Source organism: Geotrypetes seraphini, chromosome 1, assembly GCF_902459505.1.
Source record: "Geotrypetes seraphini chromosome 1, aGeoSer1.1, whole genome shotgun sequence".
Classification (NCBI taxonomy): Eukaryota; Metazoa; Chordata; class Amphibia; order Gymnophiona; family Dermophiidae; genus Geotrypetes; species Geotrypetes seraphini.
In genome coordinates this window covers 74,379,556-74,405,957 of record NC_047084.1, presented here as the reverse complement: position 1 = coordinate 74,405,957, position 26,402 = coordinate 74,379,556, and the positions used below count along the sequence as shown (strand labels likewise).

The following is a 26,402-nucleotide window of genomic DNA, read 5'->3' as shown; positions in this document are numbered from 1 at the left end:
CCAGAGCATGGCCTCAAGAGAGACTCGATGACCTCTTGGCGCCTCGAGTGGAGAACGAAGGTGAGGCTTCTCTGGAGTATTGGTATCCCAGCGAATAGACAGACTGGGATGAGGCATTGGAATTAGGACTGTTTTCAAACAACATTGTGAAGAGCCTTATTTGTATTTTTGTGTTTTGTTCTACTATTGAGTTACGTTTAGCTGAGCCAGCTGGAAGCCAGTCTCCACAGCAACAGCTGAGTGTGGGCTGTTCCCAAATGCTGGTGCAGCTAGAGCAGAAGCTGTGTAAGAATTTACCTTTCTTTCTGTTTTAAAGTTTTAAATATATACGATTCGTGTTCAACTTAATGTGCCAGAGAGCTTATTTGGGCTAGTGTGTTCAGGACACTGAGGAGGAATTCACTATTGGGGAGAACCTAACTAACTATATTCTGGGTGGGCGTTCATTCTGTTGGCTTTGCTGTTCTAGTAAAATTAAGACTCGCAGGTTCCGGAGTTTCTCCTTGCACATTCCTGTGGAGCTCAGCACATTCCTGTGGAGCTCAGCTCTGCCCCATGGACAATGCATTAGAAAGGCAGCAGCACAAAACAGCTTTTCCTATGTTTGCCTTTCTTTCTTTTGAAGTAACGGTTAAGTTTTGGTTTTGAGGTGGATTACAAACATGGACTGATGAATTCAAAGGATAGTCTGCTCTGGTGACTATGTTGTAGCATAACCCAAAGTTCAGAAGCAGCTACCAAACTCTGAGCCATTTTGAACCTTGTGAAAGTTTGTGGGTTTTTGTTTGGCTTGCTGTTCTTGAAACTACTGTATGGGGTGATTCTGCTTGTGCAGAGGAGTGGTGAACCTTACTACTACTACTACTATTAATTATTTCTATAGCGCTATCAGACGCACGCAGTGCTGTACAGAGTCACAAAGAGTAAGAAAAAGTCCCTGCTCGAAAGAGCTTACAATCTAAACAGGCAAGACAAACAGGATGTTATAGATACAGTTAAGGGGAACGATTAATCAGCTGGCTGGGTTGGAGGGCAGAGGAGTAGGGTTAAGGATTGAAAGCTATATAAAAAAGGTGGGTTTTCAGTCTGCTTTTAAACAAGGGATTTGGCCAGTGGCCAGAATAAAAATTGCCTTTTTGTTTCTGTGCTCCTTCTTTGTGAAGAAATGAATCCTTACCTGAGATAATAACCCTAGGTAGCTGCCTAGTAACATAAGAACATAAGAACTGCCATCTCCGGATCAGACCTTCGGTCCATCAAGTCCGGTGATCTGCACATGCAGAGGCCCAGCAAGGTGTACACCTGGCGTAATTTTAGTCACCCATATCCCTCTATGCTTCTCATAAGGAGATGTGCATCTATTTTGCTTTTAAATCCTAGAACGGTGGATTCCGCAATAACCTCCTCTGGGAGAGCATTCCAGGTGTCCACCACTCGTTGCGTGAAGCAAAACTTCCTGATATTGTCCTGGACTTGTCCCCCCTTAGCTTCAGTCCATGTCCTCTTGTCTGTGTCACATTGGACATGCCAGACCAGAACTACTTGCGGATCTAACAGTCTGCTACGCATATCAGGGGCACGGTCAGCAACAACACGTAGGATGATCGATATGCCGGAAACAGAAGTAGGATGATTAATTATGGCATAATTATGCTGGTATTAATAACTCCGTATTGTAACACCGCTGTATAGAGCCCATGTATTCTGTACTGTAAAGCCTCTACAGAAGCTCATGCAAACCACTCTGAATTGATTCCCCAGTCAAAAGTAACTGTATAGAAGCTCACAATAACCAATATAAACAATAAACACATGTACTAGCAATATATATGGAATGCATGGAAATTCTTTTCAAATCAGGCTACTAGCATACAATCTTTTTTTTTTTGCCATATTTTCTTGCTCTCTGATTGGATGTGTTAGCATTTGAGGATCATCTTCATATTAATTTGGTACCAACACTTCTTTTAGCAATGCCACCACAATATTTTTTTTGTGCATGTAGAGCTTTTTTTCAGTGGAAACAGAATGGCCCAAGTGATCAAATCTTCATTCTCCACAATTCTGTCAGGGTCATGATCCCACTGTTCTTTGGTGCTAAAAGATCTTTGACTTTTGTTCCTCATATGCATCAGAGCATGTGGTAGAAAATTTCTGCACATACTGATTTACGATTACAGCCCATGCAAGACTATGGAAAGAAGCTCACCTCCTCTTTATCTGTTTGACGTAGATGGTTGCAGCGATCTAAGAAAGCATGCCCTCCCATAACCCACTCCTTCTGGATCAGGCTCTGAAAACCAAGTTTTGTTCTGTAGTATGGATCCATCATCACCTGCACTAGACTCGCAATTACACAGCAAAGATCAGAGGCACTTTCTTCTGAAAGGAGAGGGAGAGAGAATTTATCTAAATGGTGAAAACATATAAGACATTCAACAATCATATATGGAAGTTCCATATTTTCACATTCTGGCACAGGATATTTCTGCTCATTTAGGATCCCATCAATTTGCATCTTATGATCTGTTTATTACCTCTTTATTTGGCATTGTTGCTCAACATGTGTCTTCTAGGGCTCTTATGGGAGATCTGTATCTCCAAATGCCTGTTACTTGGCACTGTTGCTCTCATTCAACATCAAGTTACATAAAGCAGCCGTTTCACCATCTGCCAATTAAAGAATTACACAATCCTCTAAACCAGGGGTGTCCAACTCGGGCCCAGCAAGGTATTTCGTGCGGCTCAGCTTGAGGGCGATACGGGCGTTTTCCTCTGCCGCCCCCGGGTGTATACCTTCTGACTGACTCCCTCCTCATCTTGTTGCAGTGTTTTTCTGCTCAATGCTGCGTGCAGCAGCTCCTTGCGTGTCCCACAGCTGACCCAGAAGCGTTCCCTCTGATGCTGTAACGTCAGAGAGAAGGCTTCCAGATCAGCCGCGTGAGACGCATACGAGCCGCTGCCCACGGCTTTGAGCAGAAAAATGATTGTAGCAGTGAGGAGGGAGCCGGCCAGAGGTTGTGGTAAGAGTAGTTAATGTAGCTGGTTTTAAGAAAGGTTTGGACAATTTCCTGGAGGAAAAGTCCATAGTATGTTATTGAGAAACAGACAGACATGGGGGAAAGCCACTACTAGCCCTGGATTGGTGGCATGGAATGTTGCTACTATTTGGGTTTTTGCCAGGTGCTAGTGATCTGGATTGGCCACCATAAGGATGAGCTACTGGGCTAGATGGACTATTGGTCTGATCCAGTAAGGCAATTCTTATATTCTTGCATGTACCTATGATACAGACAAACTCAAATTAAAGTTGGCAGTGATTGAAAAAAGTCGACATCCCTGATGTTTCAAAGGTGTACATCATCTACCTGTAAACTATTATGCTAACATGAAAGCAAGGGTTAGAGAAACATTTAGTGATTGGTTCCTTAACCACTTTGTGCCAGCAGCAAGAGCTCATTGTAGAGAAGCTGAACTGAAAGAGAACTGTGAATTTTACTGGTTCTAGACAACTGCTCTGCACATCCACCTCGAGAACTTCTTGTGAAAAATAATATTTCTGCCATTTAACTCCCACCCAATGTGACATCCTTACTACAGCCTTGTGACCAAGGAATTTTATGTTTCATGAAGACCAAGTATAGAGACTGTTTTCTGAATTGCATGCTTGATGCAATTAACAGAGGCATAAGAATTCAAGACTTTCACAGGGAGTTTGGTCTTAAGGATGCCATTTATACACTTGCCAATGCCTACAAAGATGTAACAAAATCAACATTAAAAAATGCTTGGCAAAAACTTTGGCCATCAATAATGTTTGAGGAGAATGAACCTGTAGAGGAAGACTTTGACCTAAGGTTTCCAAGTCAGTAATGGAACGCTGATGTTATCAAACCTCATTGTTTATGCCAGAAGTCTATCATCTGAAAACGTTAATAAGTTAGAGCTGAATATTGACAAAAATGCATCCATTGTGCATTCCTCCAGTGATGGCAAGATTGCTGAAATGGTGTTAAATAAAGAAAAGCTTGAGGACAGAAGTGCCAATGAAGACATTGTGAACAGCGGAGAAAAAAATCCCTATAGATGATATGGTGAAAACATGTGACCAGTTAATTACTGGCATGGAACGTCGTGCATTTATCATAAGCATGAGATTATGGCAGTCTACTCGATCAAAGACTACTGAAACAGAAACCTTTATTAATTAGACAGATGATACTGGAAGAAGTCTTTAAAAAGACTGCCACTGTTTCTGCACCATTGTCAGACAGCCAAATACAGATAGAAGATGATGCATCTTAGACGTTTTTGGATAAGACAGATTATATATGACTAAAGACTGTTTGGAACAAGTTTGTGTTTAAAGTGCTTTAAGTATTTAATGTTTGGGATTCTTTCCCCAGTAATGCACACTCTTTTGGCCCCTTTTACAAAGCCGTGGTAGCAAAGCTCTTTGTGAATAGTGTGACTTTCCTCTAAGTCATGCACACTCTTTCCATAAACATGGAAAATAAAAGACCATGAAAATTGTTGGGATGTGCACTTCTATATGTCCTTCTACATGTCCTTCTAACTGTCCTCACCATGGTTGAACACTGGACCACATGCTTCAAACTGAAACTAAATCCAGAAAAAAACAAATTTTTCCTTGCAAGTCCCAACCACAAACTAACGACCACCACCCTGCAACTTAACGGGCTAACGTATCCAATCAATTCCACCATTAAAATTCTCGGAGTCATCTTGGACCGCTGCCTCACTTTTGAAGACCATACCAATGCCCAGGTCAAAAAATGCTTTTCCACCCTTTGGAAACTCTGTTCTATCAAACACTACTTTGATTTCCCCACCTTCAGATTGCTGGTCCAATCCCTAATCTTAAGCACCCTGGATTACTGTAACATCATATACTTGGATTCTTACAAAAAAAACATTAAACGTCTAAGAATCATTCAGAACACCACTGTCCGCCTCATCTATGGCCTCAAAAAGTCAGATCATGTTAGCCCTTTCTACAGAAAACTTCATTGGCTACCAATTGAAGCAAGGGTCATCTTCAAATTCGCCTGCCTCTGCTTCAAAACCTTAACTAGCTCATCCCCGATATACCTGTCATGCCACTTTGTGTTCCCAGGCTCCAACCGTACACGCAATGCCCACCTGTTTGCCTACCCCTCTCCAAAGGGATGTATCTACAAAAGATTCCTTGACAGAACCCTCTCTTTCCAAGCTGGCAAATGGAATGACTGCTTGACCACCCTCATCTCTCTTACCCCATCCTACCTATCCTTCAGGAAATCTCTCAAATCATACCTCTTTGATAAATTTCTCTAACTCCCTCCCTCCCTCCCAAGCTACTAAACTCAACCCCGCCTCCCTTCCTTCCCTTTCCTCTCCCTACTCACCTTTGTACTCCATCTCCCCCAGTTTTTCCTATCCCCTTTCTGTACTCCCTCGTAATTGTTATTGGATTATTTTGTAATTGCTACTGGTTATATTATACACTTGACAACTAACTCTCTGTATCTTCGCTGTATATGTACAGTCTCTTCTCCTGTAAACCGCTCTGAACTGTTTTGTGGTATTGCGGTATACAAAAATAAAGTTATTATTATTATTATTATTATATAGAAAGATTAGGTTCTTTCCTTGATAATTTTCTTTCTTGTAAATAGGTGTGTCATTCTGGAGTGATGGGTATTCAATCTGAACCCTGCAAGCTGTGCAGAAGGTATCAATCACAGTTTTCAATTCCTTCTCCTTATCCAGTGCACTGCGCTGCCCCTTCAGTTTGTACCAAAGCAGGAGATAGCCCATATAAGATAAACATAAGAACAAAGGGCACAGGGAAATTCCCCCAAAACAAATGTATTCTGTTCTGCTCTGTAACAAGTAAATGGAAATTTTCTGTTTCCTTACACGTCTTCCTTTTCCTAAAGTCAGAATGACGTGAAAAACCTCAATCTGAGAACTGACATTCTTGTTTGAGACAGTACGCAGTCTCACAAAAGACCGACAGGATTGGGTTTCAGAATGACACACCTATTTACATGAAAGAAGATTATCGAGTTAAGAACCTAATCTTTCTTTCATGTGTAATAGACGGATGGGATGTACCAAAGCAGTCCCTAGAATCTAGGATGGGACAGATGAGCCTGCTTGTAATACTGCAGCCCCAAAAGCAGTATTCTCTTCATGCTGCAACGTCCACTCTATAGAAGTTAGTGAAGGTATAAAGAGTGGACCAGACTGAACAGGACCCTGTTCTGAGGGAAGACCTCTCCCCCAACCACTCTTAAGCAGGCTTGCTTGTGGTACCCTCTATTGCTTTTCCATGCAGCTGTGGCAAAACCGGTCAATTTAAATAAGCCTTATGAGCAGGTGCATTGTCTTGCAAAAAACCCCTCCTTTCCGCAGCTTCCCTCTCCTTTTTTTTTCAAATGCCTCCCTTAATTGGCACAGCAAGTTAGTATTCTGAATTAACTGTTTGACCCCTTGGAGAATAGTCAGTCATTACAACACCTTCATGATCCCAAAACACTGTGGCCATGACTTTTCCTGCAGACTTTTGGGTCTTGAATTTTCTTGGCTTTGGAGAACCTGAGTGCCACCATTGCATGGGCTGTTTTGTCTCAGGATCGTAGTGGTGTAACCAAGGTTTCATCAACTTAACTAGTTGTTCCAAAAAGTTGGCACCAGTTCGCTGAAAATGCTGCAAAAATAAACTTGCAAGTGTTCACTTGATGTCATTTCTCATCAGCATTCAAACATTGACCCAGCAGCGGCAATTCTTATGTTCTTATTTGGGAAACCCCTTGGCTGACACAGTTTCTGAATACCCAGCTGCTCGTGGATTATACACCAATAGATTCCATGGATATCTGTAGTATCTCAGCAATTGTTTTAGCTGATATTTGCCATCTGCCAAAATCAGGTCATGGACATGGTCAACAATTTCAGGAGTGGACACAGTTTGAGGTCTTCCAGATGTTGCTGCATCTTCGGTTTTGAAATCTGCATGGTGAAAATTTGGACTCAACTTCTTCACTCTGGAGTAAGATGGGCATTTGTCACTTAATGTTTGCATCATACACTGGATTCCTTTTGGAGTTTGCATCATACACTGGATTCATTTTGGAGTTGTGACCCTGGGCAAGTCACTCAGTCCTCCATAGCCCCTGGTACGTTAGATAGATTGTGAGCCCACCGGGACAGAGAGGGAAAATGCTTGAGTACCTGATTGTAAAACCGCTTAGATAACCTTGATAGGCGGTATATAAAATCCTAATAAACTTGAAACTTGAAACTTGAGTTTTCTTCTGTAGGAATAGGAACTTTATGGTGGCTCAGAGTCCCACATTTAAAATTCCACACTATTTTTGACATGGTTCAATTAATGATTCGAAACAATGTCAAAACATAGCATTACGATTCAGCAAATTGACACTTTGCAAAATAAAACACTTTTCAGCTATACTGGCAAAGTAATGGTCAGAATTTAGGAAGTTGGCTGTGCAGAGAATTTTTCAGCATTCCCTTGTATTGCACTAAAACTTATTACATATATTTATTTTATATCTGTCCTATATGAAAATTTGAGACAGTGACATGTCAGCCAGTGCAGGCATATGACCAACTGAAGGTTCTTTGATGGTATGTGTTTGAAGTGTTTAATGTTTGTGACACTTCCCCCAGTAATGCATACTGGCTCAGCTTTGTAAAACGGGCCCATTGTGAATAATGCAAATCTTTCCTCAGTTGTGCACACCCTTTCCATAAACATGGAAACTAAAAGACTACGAAAATTGTTGAGATGGGCACTCCTATATTTTATTTTATATCTGTTCGACATGAAAATTTAAGACAGGGACGTGTCAGCCAGTGCAGGTATATGACCAACTGAAGGTTCTTCGGTGACCACATCTGTGTTTTAAGTGCTTGAAGTGTTTAAAGTTTGCCTTATTTTGAAATAAAGTGTTTGGTGGTAATTTTATGCTCTTATGACCTGGGTGGAGGGTTTGGGTCTGGGGGGGGGTGATGGGATGGGGGTTCAAGTCTGGGGGGAGAGTCGTAGATGGGGGGGGTCATGGGTACGGAGGGAGCTGCTGGCAGGAGAGAGTGGGCAACCCTCCTGCCTATTGCAGTTGGAGGGGGTTTGTTTTGGGGGTTACAGCAGGAGGAAATGGGCATCCCTCCTGTCAGGATGGGGGTTCGGAGGTGGCAGCAGGAGGGAATGGGTATCCCTCCTGCCAGCTGATTTGGGGTAAGGTTTGGGTGTTCCCTGCTGTGGCTGCGTCTATTTGAAATGTAAGCCAGCATTTTAATGGCCTACATTTCAGATGCTTAGAGCCACTTAAACTCGCCCAAAGCCATTTCCGGGCAAAATTATGCCCAGCCTTGGGCAAGCTTAGGTGTTTCTACGCATCTCCCTAGACCCGCGAAAATGCCAACAGTGTAGGCTGCCTGTCTTGGGTAGGTTTTTTCTAAAAATGTGCATCATGATTTGCTGGTTAGACAGTGGTAGGACGCCTACCGCTGCCTAAAATCGGGATGCCGTTTATATAATTTGCCCTTTTGTGCCTTTCTGTCTTTCTCAGAGCAGATATAAACATCTAATATTTTTTTCCAGTACAAAGGTGCATGTGATACCTTCAAAAAAGCTAGATGGTATATCAAATGACTAATAAACTTGGAAACTTAGTGTATACTTTGCTTCTGGAGGCTATCATGCCTTCAACCCACAGCTTCAGCTTGAGATAGTCCAAAGAAATACTTGCAAGGAATGAGCACATGCGCAGACACGGTTTGGAGAAGCCCGAACAGCTGAGCGGCAGGGAAGCTCCAAAGCAGCCTCGTGCCACTCAGCTATTGGGGCTTTTTTCTTTTAATGTCACTGATGTGCACGTGTTATACACGCAAAATATCTGTCCCTATTTTTTAAAAAGTGAGCTGCCCCCCTACTTCAATAAAATTCTGCAGGAGTGATGCCCATTCTCTCCTGCCGTTGCGACTCCACCCCACCGAACCGATCCCTCCCCTTCTCAATTATCAAAAATCATCAGGAGGGATGCCCATTCCCTCCTGCCACTACACCTTCCCCGTACCTCTAAATTACAATGACAGCAGGAGGGATGCCCAATCCATCCTGCTCACAGGCCCGCCACTCCAAAATGGCAAGCCTTCCCCTTCCCAGTGCATCCTGGGATGCACAGGGAGGGGCCTAAGGCCCTGATTGGGTCAGACACCTAATGCCTCTCCCCTGGGAGGGTCCTTGGGTAGGCTCAAATGCCTAAGGCAGGGGTGCCCACACTTTTTGGGCTTGCGAGCTACTTTTAAAATGACCAAGTCAAAATGATCTACCAACAATAAAATTTTAAAAAAAAACACAACGCACACTGTACGCATACAATTGTTAATTATCATTCCTATTCTGGGGTTTTTTCAAAGAGGTCAAAGGAGATGACTCTATGCACTGTCACCTCAGTAACAACCATACAAAAATAGACAAATACCCACCCCCTCCCTTTTTACTAAACCACGATAGCAGTTTTTAGCGCAGGGAGCTGCGCTGAATGCCCAGCGCTGCTCTCGACGCTCATAGGCTTCCTGCGCTAAAAACCTCTATTGCGGTTTAGTAAAAGGGGACCATATTGTAAAATATAGAGAGCAGATATAAATTCAGACACATTTTGATCACTAAATTTAAAATAAAATCATTTTTTCTACCTTGTCTGGTGATTTCATGAGTCTCTGGTTACACTTTCTTCTTCTGACTGTGCATCCAATCTTTCTTCCCTTCTTTTAGCCTGTATGCTTCCTCTCTTCCTGACCTCATTCCCCCCCCCAATGTTTTCTTCTTCTCTCCTTGCCCTCTCTTTCTTTCTCTCTTCATGCCCCCATTCTTTTTTTCTGTTTCTCTTCTTTCCTTCTGTCTCCCTGCCTGCCCTCTTTCTCCCTCCCTGCCCACCCACAAGCCACTGCTTCTGCCGCTGCCATCGGATAACAGGCCCCCAAAGCCGCCCGCCGCCGGCCAAGCTCTCCTTGCTTCGGGCCCACCAGCATTCCTCTCCCCGACGTCAATTTTGCCGTCGGAGAGGAAGTTCCACTGGCCAGAACTTCCTCTCCGACGGCACAATTGAGGTCGGGAAGAGGAAGGCTGATCGGCCCAAGATCGACATTTTGGGAAAAATGCTGCCGGGTCCTGCCTTTGAGGAAACAGAAAGTAGGCAGGACCTGGCAGCAAGAAGAGCAAATCGCAAGCTTCACTGACCTGTCTCCCGCTTTAGCCCGCGAACAGGGCTCTAACATGTGCATGCCGGCTTCCCTTCTTACCCACTCCCCCTCCCCGGACATAACTTCCGGTTTCAGAGGGAAGCGAAGGGAAGCCGGTACAAGCACATGTTAGCCCCCGGAGCATAAGTTCTCCAAGCCTTTTTTTTTTTTTTTTTTTTTAAATGTTGAGCAGCGGAGGCAGCAGCAGAATTCAGGAGCGGGCCAGTCAGGAGGGGAATAAAGAGAAGGGAAGAAGGGAACCCGTTCTGCGATCGACTGGGGTCGCCTGAGCGAGCGACCTGTCGATCGCGATCGACGCGTTGGGCACCCCTGGCCTAAGGTCCCACTCCTGGGAGGAGACAGGCATCTGAGCCAATCAGGGCCTTGGGCCCCTCCCATTGCATAACAGGAAGTATTGGGAAGGGAAAGGCCCACCATTTTAGAGTGGCGGGCCTGCGAGCAGGAGGGATTGGGCATCCCTCCTGCTTACATCTGTGCCCATAATAAAAAAAATGAAAAAACATGTCAGCCCTGTTGGTTTTTTTGGGGTATTACTGATCCAATTATGACATGCAATGTTAGGTCATTGATCAGATAGCTGGTTTTAATATTAATGACCTAATTTTAATAGTAATGAAGTCATTTGCATTCCTGAATTAGAGAATGTACAACTGCACGGAAAACCACGTGGTAGCTGTTTTGAGAATCGGGTTGGCAAATTCTGTTGGTCGCTAAACCAGTCAAACCGGTACACGATCAGAGAGTTTTGTGCATCTAGCCCACAGTGTTTGTAAGTCTCACAGAAAATCTGCCCTACAGGTAAGTGAGACCTGGGGTTGACAGCAGAATGAGACTCTTTCTGGATGAAAGGTCAACCAAATCCAAACTTGCTCTCATTTCTTGCAAAGTGTTTCTTTGGACTATCTCAAGCTGCAGCTGTGTGTTGAAGCTACAAAATACACTAGCTGTCTTACTTTCGAAAAAAGCCTAATTTTTCTAAAACGAAGGATGAGGGGGCAACTTTAACAAGTTAAATAAAGAAAAAAAGATAACAGAAGCCCCAAGTTTTACTGCATTCATTTCCAAAATGAAAAAACAAACAAACAAATATACATCACTAACCTTAATCAAATCCAAAGCCAATTTATATATTGCAGCTATTTCCCTGCCAAAGGTGTGCTTATAACCTAAGCTATACCCGAGGCAACAGAGGATGCCCAAGATCATAGGAAACAGCAGTGGGAGAAGCAGAGATAGTATGGTCTTACCATAGGATTCAAATGTTTCTTAAAACAAATCTGCAAAATATTACATTTAACCCCTTGTTTATCCGGATGCACAAAGTTATTTATGTTTAGGACCAGAGCTGGGCCCAGCTCGCTAACTGGAGTCCTACAGCAGGCAAGTACCAGACACTCCTCTCACTTCCCAAAATAAAACAGATCACACCAGGATGTAAAAGTCCCAAACTCCAACTTTGCTCTTCCACTTTCGGAAAGGGTACTTGCTTGAACAATAAACAAAACATTGCAGCAATAGTTCTAACTGTAGATATAGCTTCTCCCCTATGACTTCTGATATAAGTCCAAATTTTGTAAGCTCAGGTGTAAATCCTTCGTGTTGGATGGATTTGAACAGGTGGTTGGGGGATAGACACAAGAAGAAGTTGATGCCATCTCTCAGCCCTTAAATCTCTTCTGGAGGTAGGGCTACTTTCAACTAGCCCTCCCCCTGCAGAGATCCAAGTACTGAGGCTAGCTCTCACTTACCTGGCTTCCAGAAACTGCTGGAACCCACGAGCTGAGTCTCCAACAATCTCCTGGAGCCAAGTCTGCACACCCTTTCTGAACTTCTGTTGACCTTCCTATCTCCATGCAAGTGCAGATAGAATTAACCAAAGTCACACAATCAATTAGGCAGCCCTAATGTCTAAGGACTGCAGAGAACCCATAGTGCCAATATTAACAAAGCTTACAAGCAGTATATGATGTATATGGTACCTCTGTTATAACGCTAATACTTCACCACTGTTACACACTTATATTTCAAGAGTTACTATGCTATCCTGAGTCATCCTAGCTACAAATACAGATAACAATGAGTACTTGTCCCAGAAAGTTCAAAATATAAGTATGATATGGCAACTAACCCAGGGTCAAATTGTTTCATCGGGAAGACAATTTTAATCCTACTCTTCTGACCCCTAAAATTCATTAATGCCCCCAAAAGAGCATTCCTTCCCCCTTTTTTGCTGTAAATGTCTTTTACACCAATTCATCTGCTTCAGCATTAGTAATTACAGAATAACATTTTTATAATCTTTACAGACTGTACAATATTTAGGAAATTCTCTCACCTTTAAGGATAACATTGGTGCTCTCTGTCTCAAGGTATTCAGCTACTTCGATTGCCTTCATCAAGCATTGCCTAATTAAACAGAAGAAAACAATAAATGCAGGAGGATTTAATAAAATCAAATTATCTTACCTGTAGGAACAGCAGGATTTAAATCCTCACAAATGAATGATGTCATCCAATATAGCCTGTAGGAAAAACACTTTCATAGCTTCAGTCAATTTCTAGAAGCTTTTCTAGCACTACACAGGTATGTCCTGCACAGTGTCATGATGTAGGGTCTCCTCAGTTGCTTATAACCTATTACAGCAGAGCTCCTAGGGGAGTAAGGGGAGTAAGAATGTGAATTCTGCTGTCCATGAAGACCTGCTAAAGGTAAAGAACAATCATCTCCAAGGATAAGCAGGGTTTACAAGTTCTGACAACTGAGAATCCCCCTAGTTACAGGTTGCCTTCAAGGAAAATATGGGAAAATAGAGGTGCTGATTTTGGCACCTCTATTTTCCCATATTTTCCTTGAAGGCAACCTGGCAGCAAGGAGCCTTTTAGTTTCATAGCTTTTTTTATGAAGGCAACTGAAAATCAAAGAAAATGGGTCATAGGAAGCATGGGATTTGATTCTAAACCTCAAAGAGATTCTGGAGAACCTACCGTATTTACAACTGCATCAGGAATTCCTTTCCAAAGGACAGTGAAATGTGAACATATGGACTGATACCCATATTGCAACTCTTCAAATCTATTTTACAAATTTTTATATTAAGTGGGCTACCAAAGCAGCCATAGCTCAAACATTATGAGCCTCATCATGACCCTGTAATATCAGGGATAAGCAAAAGAGATGCAGCCATGAGAGTCTCTGAACTTGTATGTTTTATGAAGTTTCTCGCATGAAATGTCTTAAAAAGAGCTGGGAAGAAGCTATGCAGGTAGACAGAATAGTATTCTGCAATATTTTTCCCCAAAGAGAATCAAAGGTCCAAACACCTCACTCCAGGGGCACTAAAAATTGTGGGTCTTAAATATAACATAACATAAAAAGACTTCTTCTATACCGCATAACAGTAAAGATCCATGCAATTTACAAAAGTAAGGAGACATTCAAGATGGATAAAATCAATTATTTAAAAATTTAGTCAACAAATAGGTTTTTAAGTTTTTCCTGAAATATTGGTACAACCCAGCAGTGCAAATCAAGGAATTTAAATCTTTATCCCAGGAGGCTGCTTGATACGCTAAAAGACGTTAGAGGTATTTCTTATATTTACATCCTTCGACAAAAGGGAATGAGAAGAATGGTGGTGATGAAGCTGACATTTCTTAAATCCAGGACCCTTTTGGATTTTATAGGGTAGCATGTGAGTGTGGGCAATTAGACTTTGATATCAAATGATGCTTGGTGAAGCTTCCTCTCCCAGGGTGCATGAGATGACATCAGTAGGGGGAAGACGGGGCTGGCATCATCACAGAAAACCTTTGATATGTTGGCATCACTACTAACTAGAATAGTGCTTCTCAGCCAGTGTCCAGGGCACACTGGTGCCTTTGAAAAGTCCTTGGTGTACCTTGAGAAAAGAGCCATCTGCTTCCTGCTGCAGCCTTTCCTTTCCAATAAGGAGGGGATGAGTGAGGCAGAAAGCTAAAGAAAAGCCACTCTGATCTCTCATCTACCCTACCCCTTGTCAGGGAAAGGAAGTGAGCAACTACATTCACTGCTCTAGCCTCTTTCCCTTGAGGAAGCATCAAAAATCATCAGTTGGGGTAGCGTTGCCTGATTCGATTCAGCCTATTGAATTGATTTTTCAATTTGATTTTTCTGCCCAATTGGGTGTTTATTTCATACATCCTGGCGGATTTATTTTGTAGCCTCTTCACCCATCCCCCCCTTTGCCCTCTCCTACCCACGTGGCGCTGTGGTGTAAACAAAATAAACAAATAAAAAGAAAGACGTTTCCTCTGTTAGGTCCTAGCTCACATTTAACACCAGCTCTGGTAGGATACACATTTCAAATCTGACATATTGTAATCAGAAAACAGAAAATAAAATTATTTTTCTACCTTTTGTTAAGCACATAAGCAGTGCCTCTGCTGGGTCAGGCCAGAGGTCCCATCATGCCCAGCAGTCCGTTCACACAGCGGCCCATCAGGTCCAGGACCTGTATAGTAATCCTCTATCTATACCCTTCTAGCCCTTTTCCTTCAGGAAATTATCTAATCCCTTCTTGAATCCCAATATTGTACTCTGTCCTATCATACCCTCCGGAAGCGCATCCCAAGTGAAGAAGAACTTCCTAGCATTGGTTCTGAATCCGTCCCCTCTTAATTTTTCAAAATGCCCTCTCGTTCTTGTAGTTTTTGAAAGTTTGAAGAATCTGTCCCTCTCCACTTTCTCTATGCCCTTCATGATCTTGTAAGTCTCTATCATGTCCCCTCTAAGTCTCCGCTTTTCCAGGGAAAAGAGCCCCAGTTTCTCTAATCTTTCAACATATGAAAGGTTTTCCATATCTTTTATCAATCGTGTCGCTCTTTTCTGGACCCTCTTGAGTATCGCCATATTCTTCTTAAGGTACGGCGACCAATACTGGACGCAGTACTCCAGATGCGGGCGCACCATCGCCCGATACAACGGTAGGATAACTTCCTGCATTCTGGTTGTAATACCTTTCTTGATAATACCTAGAATTCTATTCACCTTCTTAGAGGCCACTGCGCACTATGCCGACGGCTTCATTGTCTTGTCCACTATTACCCCCAAGTCCTTTTCTAGGGTACTTTCACCCATTACCAGCCCTCCCATCGTATAGCTGTACTTCGGGTTTCTGTTTCCTACATGCAAGACTTCACATTTCTCTACATTAAACTTCATCTGCCATCTCGTCGCCCACTCTCCTAATTTGTTCAGGTCCCTTTGTAAATCTTCACAGTCCTCTTTAGTCCTAACTCCACTAAATAGTTCGGTGTCGTCTGCAAATTTTATTACTTCACACTTCGTCCCTGTTTCTAGATCATTTATAAATACATTGAACCGTAGGAGGTGTTCATGGGGTACCTTGTCAAAGGCTTTTTTGAAATCTAAGTATACGATGTCTATGGGGTCCACTTTGTCCATCCATTTGTTAATTCCTTCGAAGAAGTGCAATAAGTTCGTTAGGAACGATCTTCCCTTGCAGAAGCCATGTTGGCTTGTTTTCATCAGTTTATTCCTTTCTAGATGCTCATCGATGCTGTTTTTTATCAGCGCTTCCGCCATCTTCCCTGGAATTGAAGTCAAACTTACCGATCTGTAGTTCCCCGGGTCACCTCTTGATCTTTTTTTAAAGATGGGTGTAACATTGGCTATCTATCTGGTCATCATTCAAATCATGTTGGTCCCAGGCTCTGATTTCTGTTTGTCTTCTGTTAACTCGCTTGCCAGGGTTTTCTGTCCATTTGTCGTTTTCTTCTTTCTCCATGCTCACCATATATCTTCCATCTCTGTCCTCCCCTTCCGTTTCTCTTCCCTCCCCTGGAGGTCTGGCACCTCTCATTTTTTGTGTCTCCATCCCTGCAGTCCAGCATTTCTCTAATGACCACTCCCTCATCCAGTATTTCTATCCCCCTTCCCTCCACACCATCCCTTGGGTTCAACTTCTCTCCCTTTCTTTTCCCTCCCTCCATTCCATTGTCTACCATCTCTCTCCTTCTCAGTTTTAAGACCCATTCTTTTTTCCCCTTCCTCCAACCCTCAGTCTGGCAAATGCCCCTCTCTTTGGACCCCCTCCTTCCGTGTACTTCTAACAGCTACACCAGGGAGCCCGCCAAAGGCCGGCATGTAACCCCTTCTCTCCACCACTGTCCAGTTTCCCCCGGCCTCCCAGTCTCACTTTCAAAACTAATTAGGCCTGCAGAGGATCACTGGTGATGTAGCGATTCTAGCAGGCTGCCGTTGGCCTCCGCTGTATGTTCCCTCTGCTGCGGTCCTGGCCCACCTCTGATGTCACATCCTGGTTTGGTCGGCTGTGGTGGTAGAGGGAATGTGCAGTGGAGGCCGATGGCAGCCTGCTATAATCACCGGGGATCATCTGCAGGCCGTAATTAGTTTTGAAAGTAAGACCGGGAGGCCAGGGGGGAAGCCAAATGATGGTGGGGAGAAAGGGAAAAACATGCCAGCCTTCGAGGAACCCCTAAAGCCATGGAGCCGAAAGTACCCATAGCACTGGCGTTTATGCAGCATTTCCCGAACCCTACCCCTCCCCCCCCCGCCACCATGAGCTCTGACATTGGGCCTCCGCTGTCTGAGCACTGCTACTCCTGCTTTAGGAGGCCCGAAGGTATGCGGGGAGGAGGGTTGGTCAGTAAATCGGAAAGCCTAATTTTTTAAGAAAATGAATCGATTCATCAATATGAATCGGCAAATTGGCCAGCAATAGTTGGGAGTACAAGTATTGAAAATGGCAGGAGGATAGATGGAAAGAAATTAGAATGGAGGAGATACTTCCTTGCCCTGCTGTGTTACCTCCAAACCTTCTTTTCCCCTCCCCCTCAAGCTGTATTTTACCATCATGAACAAGAAGAAAGGGTTGGAGAAGAAATATCCCAGATCCATCTATTCTGAAACACAAGTGGGAACAGCACGTGAGGCTATGCCCATGAATCATTTGAGGCATATCAAATGGTCCATTCCTGAGTCCTTAGAGGCTTTACATCCATTCTGATAAGCAACAGAGTTCATCTAAGATACTTAAGAGGGCAGGGCTGCAACCAATAACTCCAAGGTTTTAATGGCATACTCTGATGAGAGCCTCTACTCCTACACAACATAAGGAACTTTCAATGTCAAATCTGAAGATTAGTCTTCATTTTTTGGATGGGTATTAGTTGATGTAGAAATATAATGATTTCTACTGATGCTTGAAACGGAAGACGACCAATGACTCCTAGATGTTGATGCAGGACCTAGTCTCAGATAGGCAATTTTTTTAGTTCAAAAAATTTTATTGAGTTTGGTATATTAAGTACAATAAATTTTAACAAGGCAAGAAACAAGCGCGCTGCACCAATGCAATGAGTCACAAGAAATTATCTACATAATGTGATACAGCAGGCAGACCCATGCAATTTTAAATTCATAGATTTTTGTTATAATTTTCACAGCCACAAATCCATCTTTTAGTCATTTGGTATAGAAATATAGAAAGTGATCCAGAGGAAGGCAACAAAAAAAATGGTATGGAGCTTGCACCAAAACACATGAGAATCGAAGACCTGAATAAACCCTATAGGAGAGAAGGGACCATGGAGTTATGATACAGACGTTTAAATACTTGAAATGAATTAATATAGAAACAAATCTTTCCCAGAAAAGGGAAAATGGGTAAAATTTCACAAATTTAGCGATGTTATATATTAGTCTGTTAGAGAAACTTCACAAATGAAACAGTTCTTATCCTTTAATACTGAGAATTAATCAAACTTATCTTCCCAACTGTAGTAAACAAAACATAGTCCTTCCGATGGTGATCAGAATTTTGCCAATAGGCTGCTTCAGGATTTTAAGAGGCTAAATTTATTTCCAGCATATATTCGTGCTCATGGCTCTGAAGAGTATCAAAGGGGGAAGGCGAAACACAGCTGGCACCCGGTAGAGCCTCACTTAGCCCCCTATGGATGCTTGACAGCCTGAACTCTAGCTTAGAGAATGACACGGTGGCGGTTTACCCACTGCTACTGCGTTTAGCCGCGGGTAACCCGCCAAAAATGGGGAATGAAAATTAGCAGCCTCTGCGGGGACGGGGACAAGGCCATCACCGCCCCGTGGAGCGGTGAATGGTCTTGTCACCGCAGTGAGGCATAAAGGATCGTGCGGTCCCCGCAAGCCCCCACTCGCCCACCCGCACGCCGGCTCGATCGTTTAACCAGCTTCCTCTCTTCACCTCACCTTAGTTTGCCGGCTTTCTTTTTCGGCGACCGGCACGCTTTCAAAAGAGCAGCGCATGCGCGGCTGCTCAGTATTCAATCTTCTGCTCTGACCCAACCGGAAACAGGAAGTTGCAGCAGAGCAGAAGATTGAACTTTGAGCAGCCGCGCGTGCGCGGCTCTTTGAAACCGTGCCGGTCGCCGAAAAAGAAAACCGGCAAACTAAGGAGAGCTGGAGAGCAGTAGCATACCAAGGGGGGGGCGGGAGGGGCGAAAAAGGTAATGGCGCCAGGCCTTGGAGCACCGAGGCAGACCGCTTCTCCCCCCTCCCAGCCAAACCCCCGCTGACCCTCCTATCTCTCCCCCCCCAAGTGAACCTTTCCGACCCTCCCAGCGAAAGCAGCAAACTTCCCTCCAGTAGCGTCGGCTTTCTCCTCCCTCTGCCGCATCACTAATGACGTCATCAGTGACGCGGCATAGGGAGGAGAAAGCCGCGAAGGAGGTTTGCTGCTCTCACTGGGAGGATCGGAAAAGTTCACGGAGGGGGGGAGATAGGAGGGTCAGCGGGGGTTCGGCTGGGAGGGGGGAGAAGCGGTCTGCCTCGTGCTTCATTACCTTCTTCGGGCAGCAGCGTTTACAATTCGCTGCTGTTGCCGGCTTCAGGCCTTGTTCTCTGCCGGGTCCTGCCTACTTCCTGTTTTCATGAAGACAGGACCCGACAGAGAGGAAGGCCTGAAGCGGGCAACAGCAGTGAATTGTGAATGCTGCTGCTGCCCGATGAAGTTCAGGACATCGGGGAAGGAGCAGGGAGAAATCGGCTGCTGGCTTGGGGGTGAGGGTAGGGAAAGAATCGTGGAAGTGGAGAAATTGGCACGATGGCTTTGTGGGGGCTAGGGGGAGAGAGAAAGAAAGGAAAAAATAAAGAGGGGGGGTCAGGGGGAGAGAGAAAGAAAGGCAGAAAAAAAGAGGGGGTCAAGAGGGAGAGAAAGAAAGGCAGAAAGAAAGAGGAGGGCCAGGGGAAGAGAGAAATAAAGAGGGAGGCCAGGGGAAGAGAGAAAGAAAGGCAGAAATAAAGAGGGGGGCCAGAGGGAGAGAGAAAGAAAGGCAGAAAGAAAGAGGAGGGCCAGGGGGAGAGAGAAATAAAGAGGGAGGCCAGGGAGAGAGAGAAAGAAAGGCAGAAATAAAGAGAGGAGCCAGGGGGAGAGAGAAAGAAAGAGGGGGGGGGGCAGGAGAAGAAAGAAGGACCAGAGACTCATGAAATCACCAGACAAAAAGGTAGGAAAAATGATTTTATTTTCAACTTAGTGATCAAAATGTGTCCGTTTTGAGAATTTATATCTGCCGTCTATATTTTGCACTATGGCCCCCTTTTACTAAAACGCAATAGCGGTTTTTAGCGCAGGGAGCCTATGAGCGTCGAGAGCAGCGTGGGGCATTCAGCGCAGCTCCCTGCGCTAAAAACCGCTATCGCAGTTTAGTAAAAAGGGAGGGGGAATATTTGTCTATTTTTGTATAGTTGTTACTGAGGTGACATTGCATAAAGTCATAGTAACATAGTAACATAGTAGATGACGGCAGATAAAGACCCGAATGGTCCATCCAGTCTGCCCAACCTGATTCAATTTAAATTTTTTTTTTTTTTTTTTTTAATTTTTCTTCTTAGCTATTTCTGGGCAAGAATCCAAAGCTTTACCCGGTACTGTGCTTGGGTTCCAACTGTCAAAATCTCTGTTAAGACTTACTCCAGCCCATCTACACCCTCCCAGCCATTGAAGCCCGGGAGGGTGTAGATGGGCTGGAGTAAGTCTTAATAGAGATTTTGACAGTTGGAACCCAAGCACAGTACCGGGTAAAGCTTTGGATTCTTGCCCAGAAATAGCTAAGAAGAAAAATTAAAAAAAAAAAAAAAAAGTCATCTGCCTTGACCTCTTTGAAAACCTGCGGAATATAAATGATAATTAACATTTTCTCTGCGTACAGCATGCTTTGTGTTTTTAAAATTTTATTGTTGGTAGATCATTTTGACTTGGCCACAAAGGTAAGGGGGAGGGAGGGGAGCTGCTGAAAGACATCTAGTAATCCTTGCAGGCTTGACTGTGCAGAGAATTATTTTTGTAAAATCATGTTTTGTTATGTGATTGGCATTATCTAGACTTTAATTTCTATGAATGAATAGAATGAAAATGATATAAAATTACTTGCTTGCGGGGACCGCGTGTTCCGGCTCACACAAGGAAGGAGGGGGTGAAAGGGAAAAAGTTTCTCTTCCTTGGAAATAGATTCTGAAGTGACCTCATCAAAGAAGACCAGCACCAAATGTACAAGAAATCCCTTAAACAATGTCAAAAGAGCCCAAAATAGAAAACTGCTACTGCCTTGAGACTCCATTATTGAAGGAATCAACTTGAAATCACAGAAGAGACAGGAAAAGGTTAAATGCCTCATGGAATCCTCAGGTACAAAACACAAACCAAATTGTGAATGAAATCAGAGCAGACAGTAAGAATTATAAAATTGATGTCATTATCCATCTGGAAAAAAAGGCGTACTAGAAATAATGCCTCAGCAATACAATTTTCAGAAGTTCTATTTGCTCATGGTAAGGGAGAAGAGAGACTGCTAGTGATGGTGGGGGGACTGATAGAAGATATGAAAGAAGGGTGGTAGAAAGGAACAGATGGTAAAGGAGGGAGGGAAGGGTGGTGGTGGAAAGGAATAGAACAGACATTGAAAGAGGGTAGAGAGGAACAGACCCTGAAAGGAAATGTGGAAGGCAGAGTGGGGAGAAGACGCTGGAAGGGAAGAAGACAGATGCCAGACTATGGGGGAGCGGAGGGAAGAAGATGGGTGCTAGACAGGGACGGTGATGGGGCAGTGAATGGGATGTCAGTGGCGGTGACGGTGCGGTGAAAGGGATGGCGGTGACGGTGATGGGGCGGTGAAGGGAACGGCGGTGACGGGGCGGTACAGAGGATGGTGGGCCGGGGCCGGGGCCGGTGCAGTGACGGGGACAGATTTTTTCCCCGTGTCATTCTCTACTCTAGCTCTGTGATACAGTAGAAGAGCAATGCTATAAGGGGAACAGACCCTGAGCTCCATAAAAGTTTTTGCAGGCTGGTCAACACAGAGAGATTGGCCTGTCAGCTGAAAAACCTCAGACTGCTTCTCCTTCAGGCAGGCAGAGCTGAACCCTCGATGAAGGGAGCTCTGAGCACCAAAAGGTGTTAAAAAACAAAACAATCAACAAAAAAATATAAAAAAGACCAAATATACAGAACTGATAAGAAACACTCCTTCCGGCTTGCGTGAAGGAAAAACTGAAGAGGGCAGCAGAGCCCTCTAGTGAAGGAGAAGGAATCGAAAGTTGGAGTGAATTCAGCATGGTTCACAAACATAGGAATATTACCCATCTGTCCAGAATAACACACCTATTGCACTAAAATAGTCTTTTACCCTTTTTAAAGATTTTGTGTTTTATCTCATAGCAGGTGCTATGCTGAACATGGCTATCTACCTGGTCTCTTTGGATCAGGCTGGGAAAACTCCAGACAATCGGGTTTTCAGGATACCTGCAATGAAGACTTATGAAAAAGATTTCCTTGTATTGCCTCCACTGCATGCAATTTTCTCTCATGCATATTCATTGGGAACCGGTGCTCTGAGCTAATTGTGATTAACCTAGTACATCATTGGGCAAAGTTTTAAAAGAGAGAAATCACTAAAGAGGGCTACTTTTATTTATTTTTTAAGTACAAGAATGACAAATGCCCATTCCCTCCTGCCTCGAAGCCGCATGCTTGCTCCTCAAAAAAAACAAAAAAAAAACAGCAGGAGGGATGCCCACTCTCTCCTGCCATCGGAGGCCCCCCTCCCCCTACCGGCCCCCGTACCTTTGATGTTGGGAGCAGGAGGTACTGAATACACCTCTTGCTCCGGCTCCTCTGCGACGACATTGGGCCTTAGGCCCTGATTGGCTTAGATGCCTCGGGCTGCTCCCTTGGGAGGGACCTGAAGCATCTGAGCCAATCAGAGACTTCCTTAGGAAGGAGCCTATGGAAGTCCCTGATTGGCCATTTGTTTTGGCCACTACTGTTAGGGCTCTGCATTGTGTCAATCGCTCACTGAGCGATTGAGTCGGTGGGTTTGCATGCAAATCATTTGCATGCAAACTTAATAGTGAATCATCGCTGTTGGAAAATCGGCCAGAGAATCGGCCAACAGCGATTGAGTTGCTATTGTTAGTGAATCTAGCCCCTAGTGTATGGAATCCGTAAGGGATGTAACAGAAAAACAAGTTAAAACAAAATGAAATTACCTCAAGGGAAAAACAGGACAGAATAGTAAATACTGTGTAGGCAGGGAATAGACCATAAGAATAGCCTTACTGGGTCAGATCAATGATCCATCAAGCCCAGTTCTCATGGTGGTCAATCTAGGTCACTAGTACCTGGCCAAAACCCAAGGTGTAACACTATTCCATGCTACTGATACAGGGCAAGCAGTGGCTTCCCCCGTGTCTTTCTCAATAACAGACTATGGACTTTTCCTCCAGGAACTTGTCCAAACCTTTCTTAAAACCAGCTACGCTATCCGCTCTTACCACATCCTCTGGCAACGCGTTCCAGAGCTTAACTATTCTCTGAGTGAAAAAAAATTTCCTCCAATTGGTTTTAAAAGTACTTCCCTGAAACTTCATGAAGTGTCCCCTAGTCTTTATAATTTTTGATGGAGTGAAAAATCGATCCACTTGTACCCGTTCTATTTGGCTCAGGATTTTGTAGACTTCAATCATCTCTCTCCTTAGCCCTCTCTTTTCCCAGCTGAAGAGCCCTAACCATTTTAGTCTTTTGTCATATGAGAGGAGTTCTATCCCCTTTACTATCTTGGTCGCTCTTCTTTGAACCTTTTCTAGCACCACTATGGGCCAGATTCACTAAGCAAACCGATTGTGTACTGATCAGTTTGCGACCCGCTTTTACTTTGGCCCGATTCACTTACCTCTGTGCCGATCCGATTCCGATTTGTGCATGCAAATGAGGGGAACGGAATGCAAAGTAGACAGGGACACGATTCACTAAAGAAATCTTGGAAACCGACTGGGCTGGCCGATGAACACAAGAAGCGACTGCTGGGGACCAGTCGCAAACGTCCTTTCTGACTGTCCTCGGCCTGAAATCCCAGCCCTGCAAAATATCTCTGCCGTTCTGCTTTCTGCCCCTTCCAGCCAAGCCCTGCTCTTGCCGCCCTGACTCTCGTGCTCCCTGCCGCCCTTCTCTGTAGTGTGAGCCGTGGTTTTAAAGCAGGGCTGCACTGCATGGAATGGCAGCAGAGAGCAGGAGAGTCAATAATTGCCTGCTTTTAAAAGTCCCCTGCTATAATGTAAGGTACTGGAAGCCCTGAATATGTATACCTAGAGGAAAGGAGGGACAGGGAAGATATGATTCAGACATTCAAATACTTGAAGGGTATGAACGTAGAACAAAATATTTTCCAGACAAAGGAACATGATAAAACCAGAGGACATAATTTGAGGTTGAGGGGTGGTAGATTCAAAGGCAATGTTAGGAAATTCTACTTTACGGAGAGGGTGGTGGATGTCTGGAATGCGCTCCCAAGAGAGGTGGTGGAGAGTAAACTGTGACTGGGATGAACACAGAGGATATAGAATCAGAAAATAATATTAAATATTGAACTAAGGCCAGTACTGGGCAGACTTGCACGGTCTGTGTATGGCCGTTTGGTGGGGAGGGCTTCAGTGGCTGGGAGGGTGTAGATGGGCTGGAGTAGGTTTTAATGGAGATTTCGGCAGTTGGAACCCAAGCACAGTACTGGGTAGAGCTTTGGATTCTTGCCGAGAAATAGATAAGAAAAAAATTAAAAAATTTAAATTGAATCAGGTTGGGCAGACTGGATGGACCATTCGAGTCTTTATCTGCTGTCATCTACTATGCTAAAAGAACACTCAATAGCATACGAGAGTTGTTAAAGGAATGTTTACCATTAATAAATTCACTTTGGTCTGTGGTAATCAAGAGTGGTATGACTTGTTGTAATCTAGTCGCTAGTATCTTGGCATCCACGTTAATCATGGAAAGTGGTCTGTAATTGGTGACAAACTGAGGATCCTTTCCTGGTTTGGGGATAACTATGATGGTTGCTTCTGTAAAAGTACCTATAGCAGATCCTTGTGATATCAAAAATGTAAAAAATTGTTGCATATATGGGGCAAGTATATGTTTAAAAGATGAATAAAATTCAGTAGTAAACATATCAGGGCCTGAATATTATTCTTGGCCATATCAGCAATTGTGTCGACTATCTCATTTTCTGTGATGGATGAGGCAAGTTGCTCTTGGGCTGAAGTAGGTGAAGATGGTAAGTAAATTCTATCTAAAAAAGTGTGGGAGATTTTTTTTATCAACTAGTTCAGAGGAGTAAAGTTTTTCATAATATTTTTTAAATTCCTGAAGAATTTCAGGGATTGTGGATATATTATCGCCAGTTTCCAATACTAATTTATTAATCGGTTTCTTTTCACTTTTCTTTTGCAAGTATGTTGCTAGAAGGTGACCTGATTTATTATTTCAGAATAATAATTAACCTCAGTGATGAAAACTGAGTGAGCCGCATTTTTCCGTAAAAGATAATTGTATTGGAAACGAAGTTTTTGAAGGTCAAGAAGGATGTTAACATCCAGTTGGTGATCATGTTCCTTTTTTTTTTTTAATGTTGCATTCTAGAGCATGAATTTCTGCAGCTTGTGATTTCCAAATTTTGGAGTTAAGTGAAATTATTATGCCTCGAATATATGCTTTGAATGCGTCCCATGTAATAATCCAGTTAGTATCTTTTGGATTATTAAACTGAAAAAACTCTTAATAGCTGTAATAAATGTGATCTTTTTAAATTCCATTTCATGTAAACGACTAGAATTAAATCTCCATTGTCTGGAAACAGTCACTTGAGTAATATTTTCTAAAGTAAGGGTTATTGCAGCATGATCCGATATTGAGATTTCTTCAATGGTAGCATCTTTTATAAAATGGCAAATAGAATGGCTGATAAGAAACATGTCTATACGTGAATATGACCAATGAGGTGGTGAATAAAAAGTGAAATCTTTGTTGGTTGGATGAAGATCTCTCCAAATATCAATCAGGTTCAGGTGTGCCATTAGTTCTTTGAGAATAGACTTGGCCTTGGATGTTCTATAAGCTGCTTTCGATATTCTATCAATGAGGGGATTCATAATTATATTGTAATCACCAACTACAATATGATGCAACACATTAGTTGAAGTTAAATGATTAGCAATTTCTTCAAAGAACTTGGTAGAGTCAGTTGTAGGAGAGTAGATGTTAAGAGTCATAATGGAGTTATTTATATTCAAAGTAATTTGTACCAACTGCAGGAGAGAAAAAAGGCTGATGAGCCCATTTGACTTTCACTTTGGCGGCCTCAGATGCATTAAGATGAGTCTCTTGTAGCAGAATTATGTCTGGATGTTTGGAATTTAAATATGACAATAATTTTTCCATTTTATGAGAGAATTCAGGGAGTGAAGTGGGGTGTTATTGATCTTAAGGTGACCTTATTTGCTGATGATGTCTTGTTGACAGTTATTCATCCGGAACAGTCTCTACTTCCTTGATGTCATTATTGGATTCGTTTGGCTTTGTGTCTGGATTTAAGGCTAATCTTTCTAAATCAGAAATTCTTAATGTTTCTTTAGATTCGACAACTGAGGGTGCTCTTAGAGCAGGGGTCTCAAAGTCCCTCCTTGAGGGCCGCAATCCAGTTGGGTTTTCAGGATTTCCCCAATGAATATGCATGAGATCTATGTGCATGCACTGCTTTCAATGCATATTCATTGGGGA

General features: G+C 43.4%; 1 protein-coding gene across 3 annotated transcripts in view; it reads right to left on the bottom strand.

Moving 5' to 3' along the window:
• Positions 1–26,402, bottom strand: part of MTMR12 (myotubularin related protein 12) — a 320,826-nt gene that overhangs the window by 42,390 nt on the left and 252,034 nt on the right. For 2 of the 3 annotated variants that reach the window (XM_033933361.1, XM_033933379.1), the window contains 2 exons: positions 12,632–12,702; positions 2,210–2,382 (listed from right to left, as the gene is read on the bottom strand). In XM_033933361.1, coding sequence (XP_033789252.1) covers positions 2,210–2,382; positions 12,632–12,702 — 244 coding nt within the window. The remainder of the gene's footprint in view (positions 1–2,209; positions 2,383–12,631; positions 12,703–26,402) is intronic. The other variant, XM_033933370.1, reaches the window with a different exon arrangement.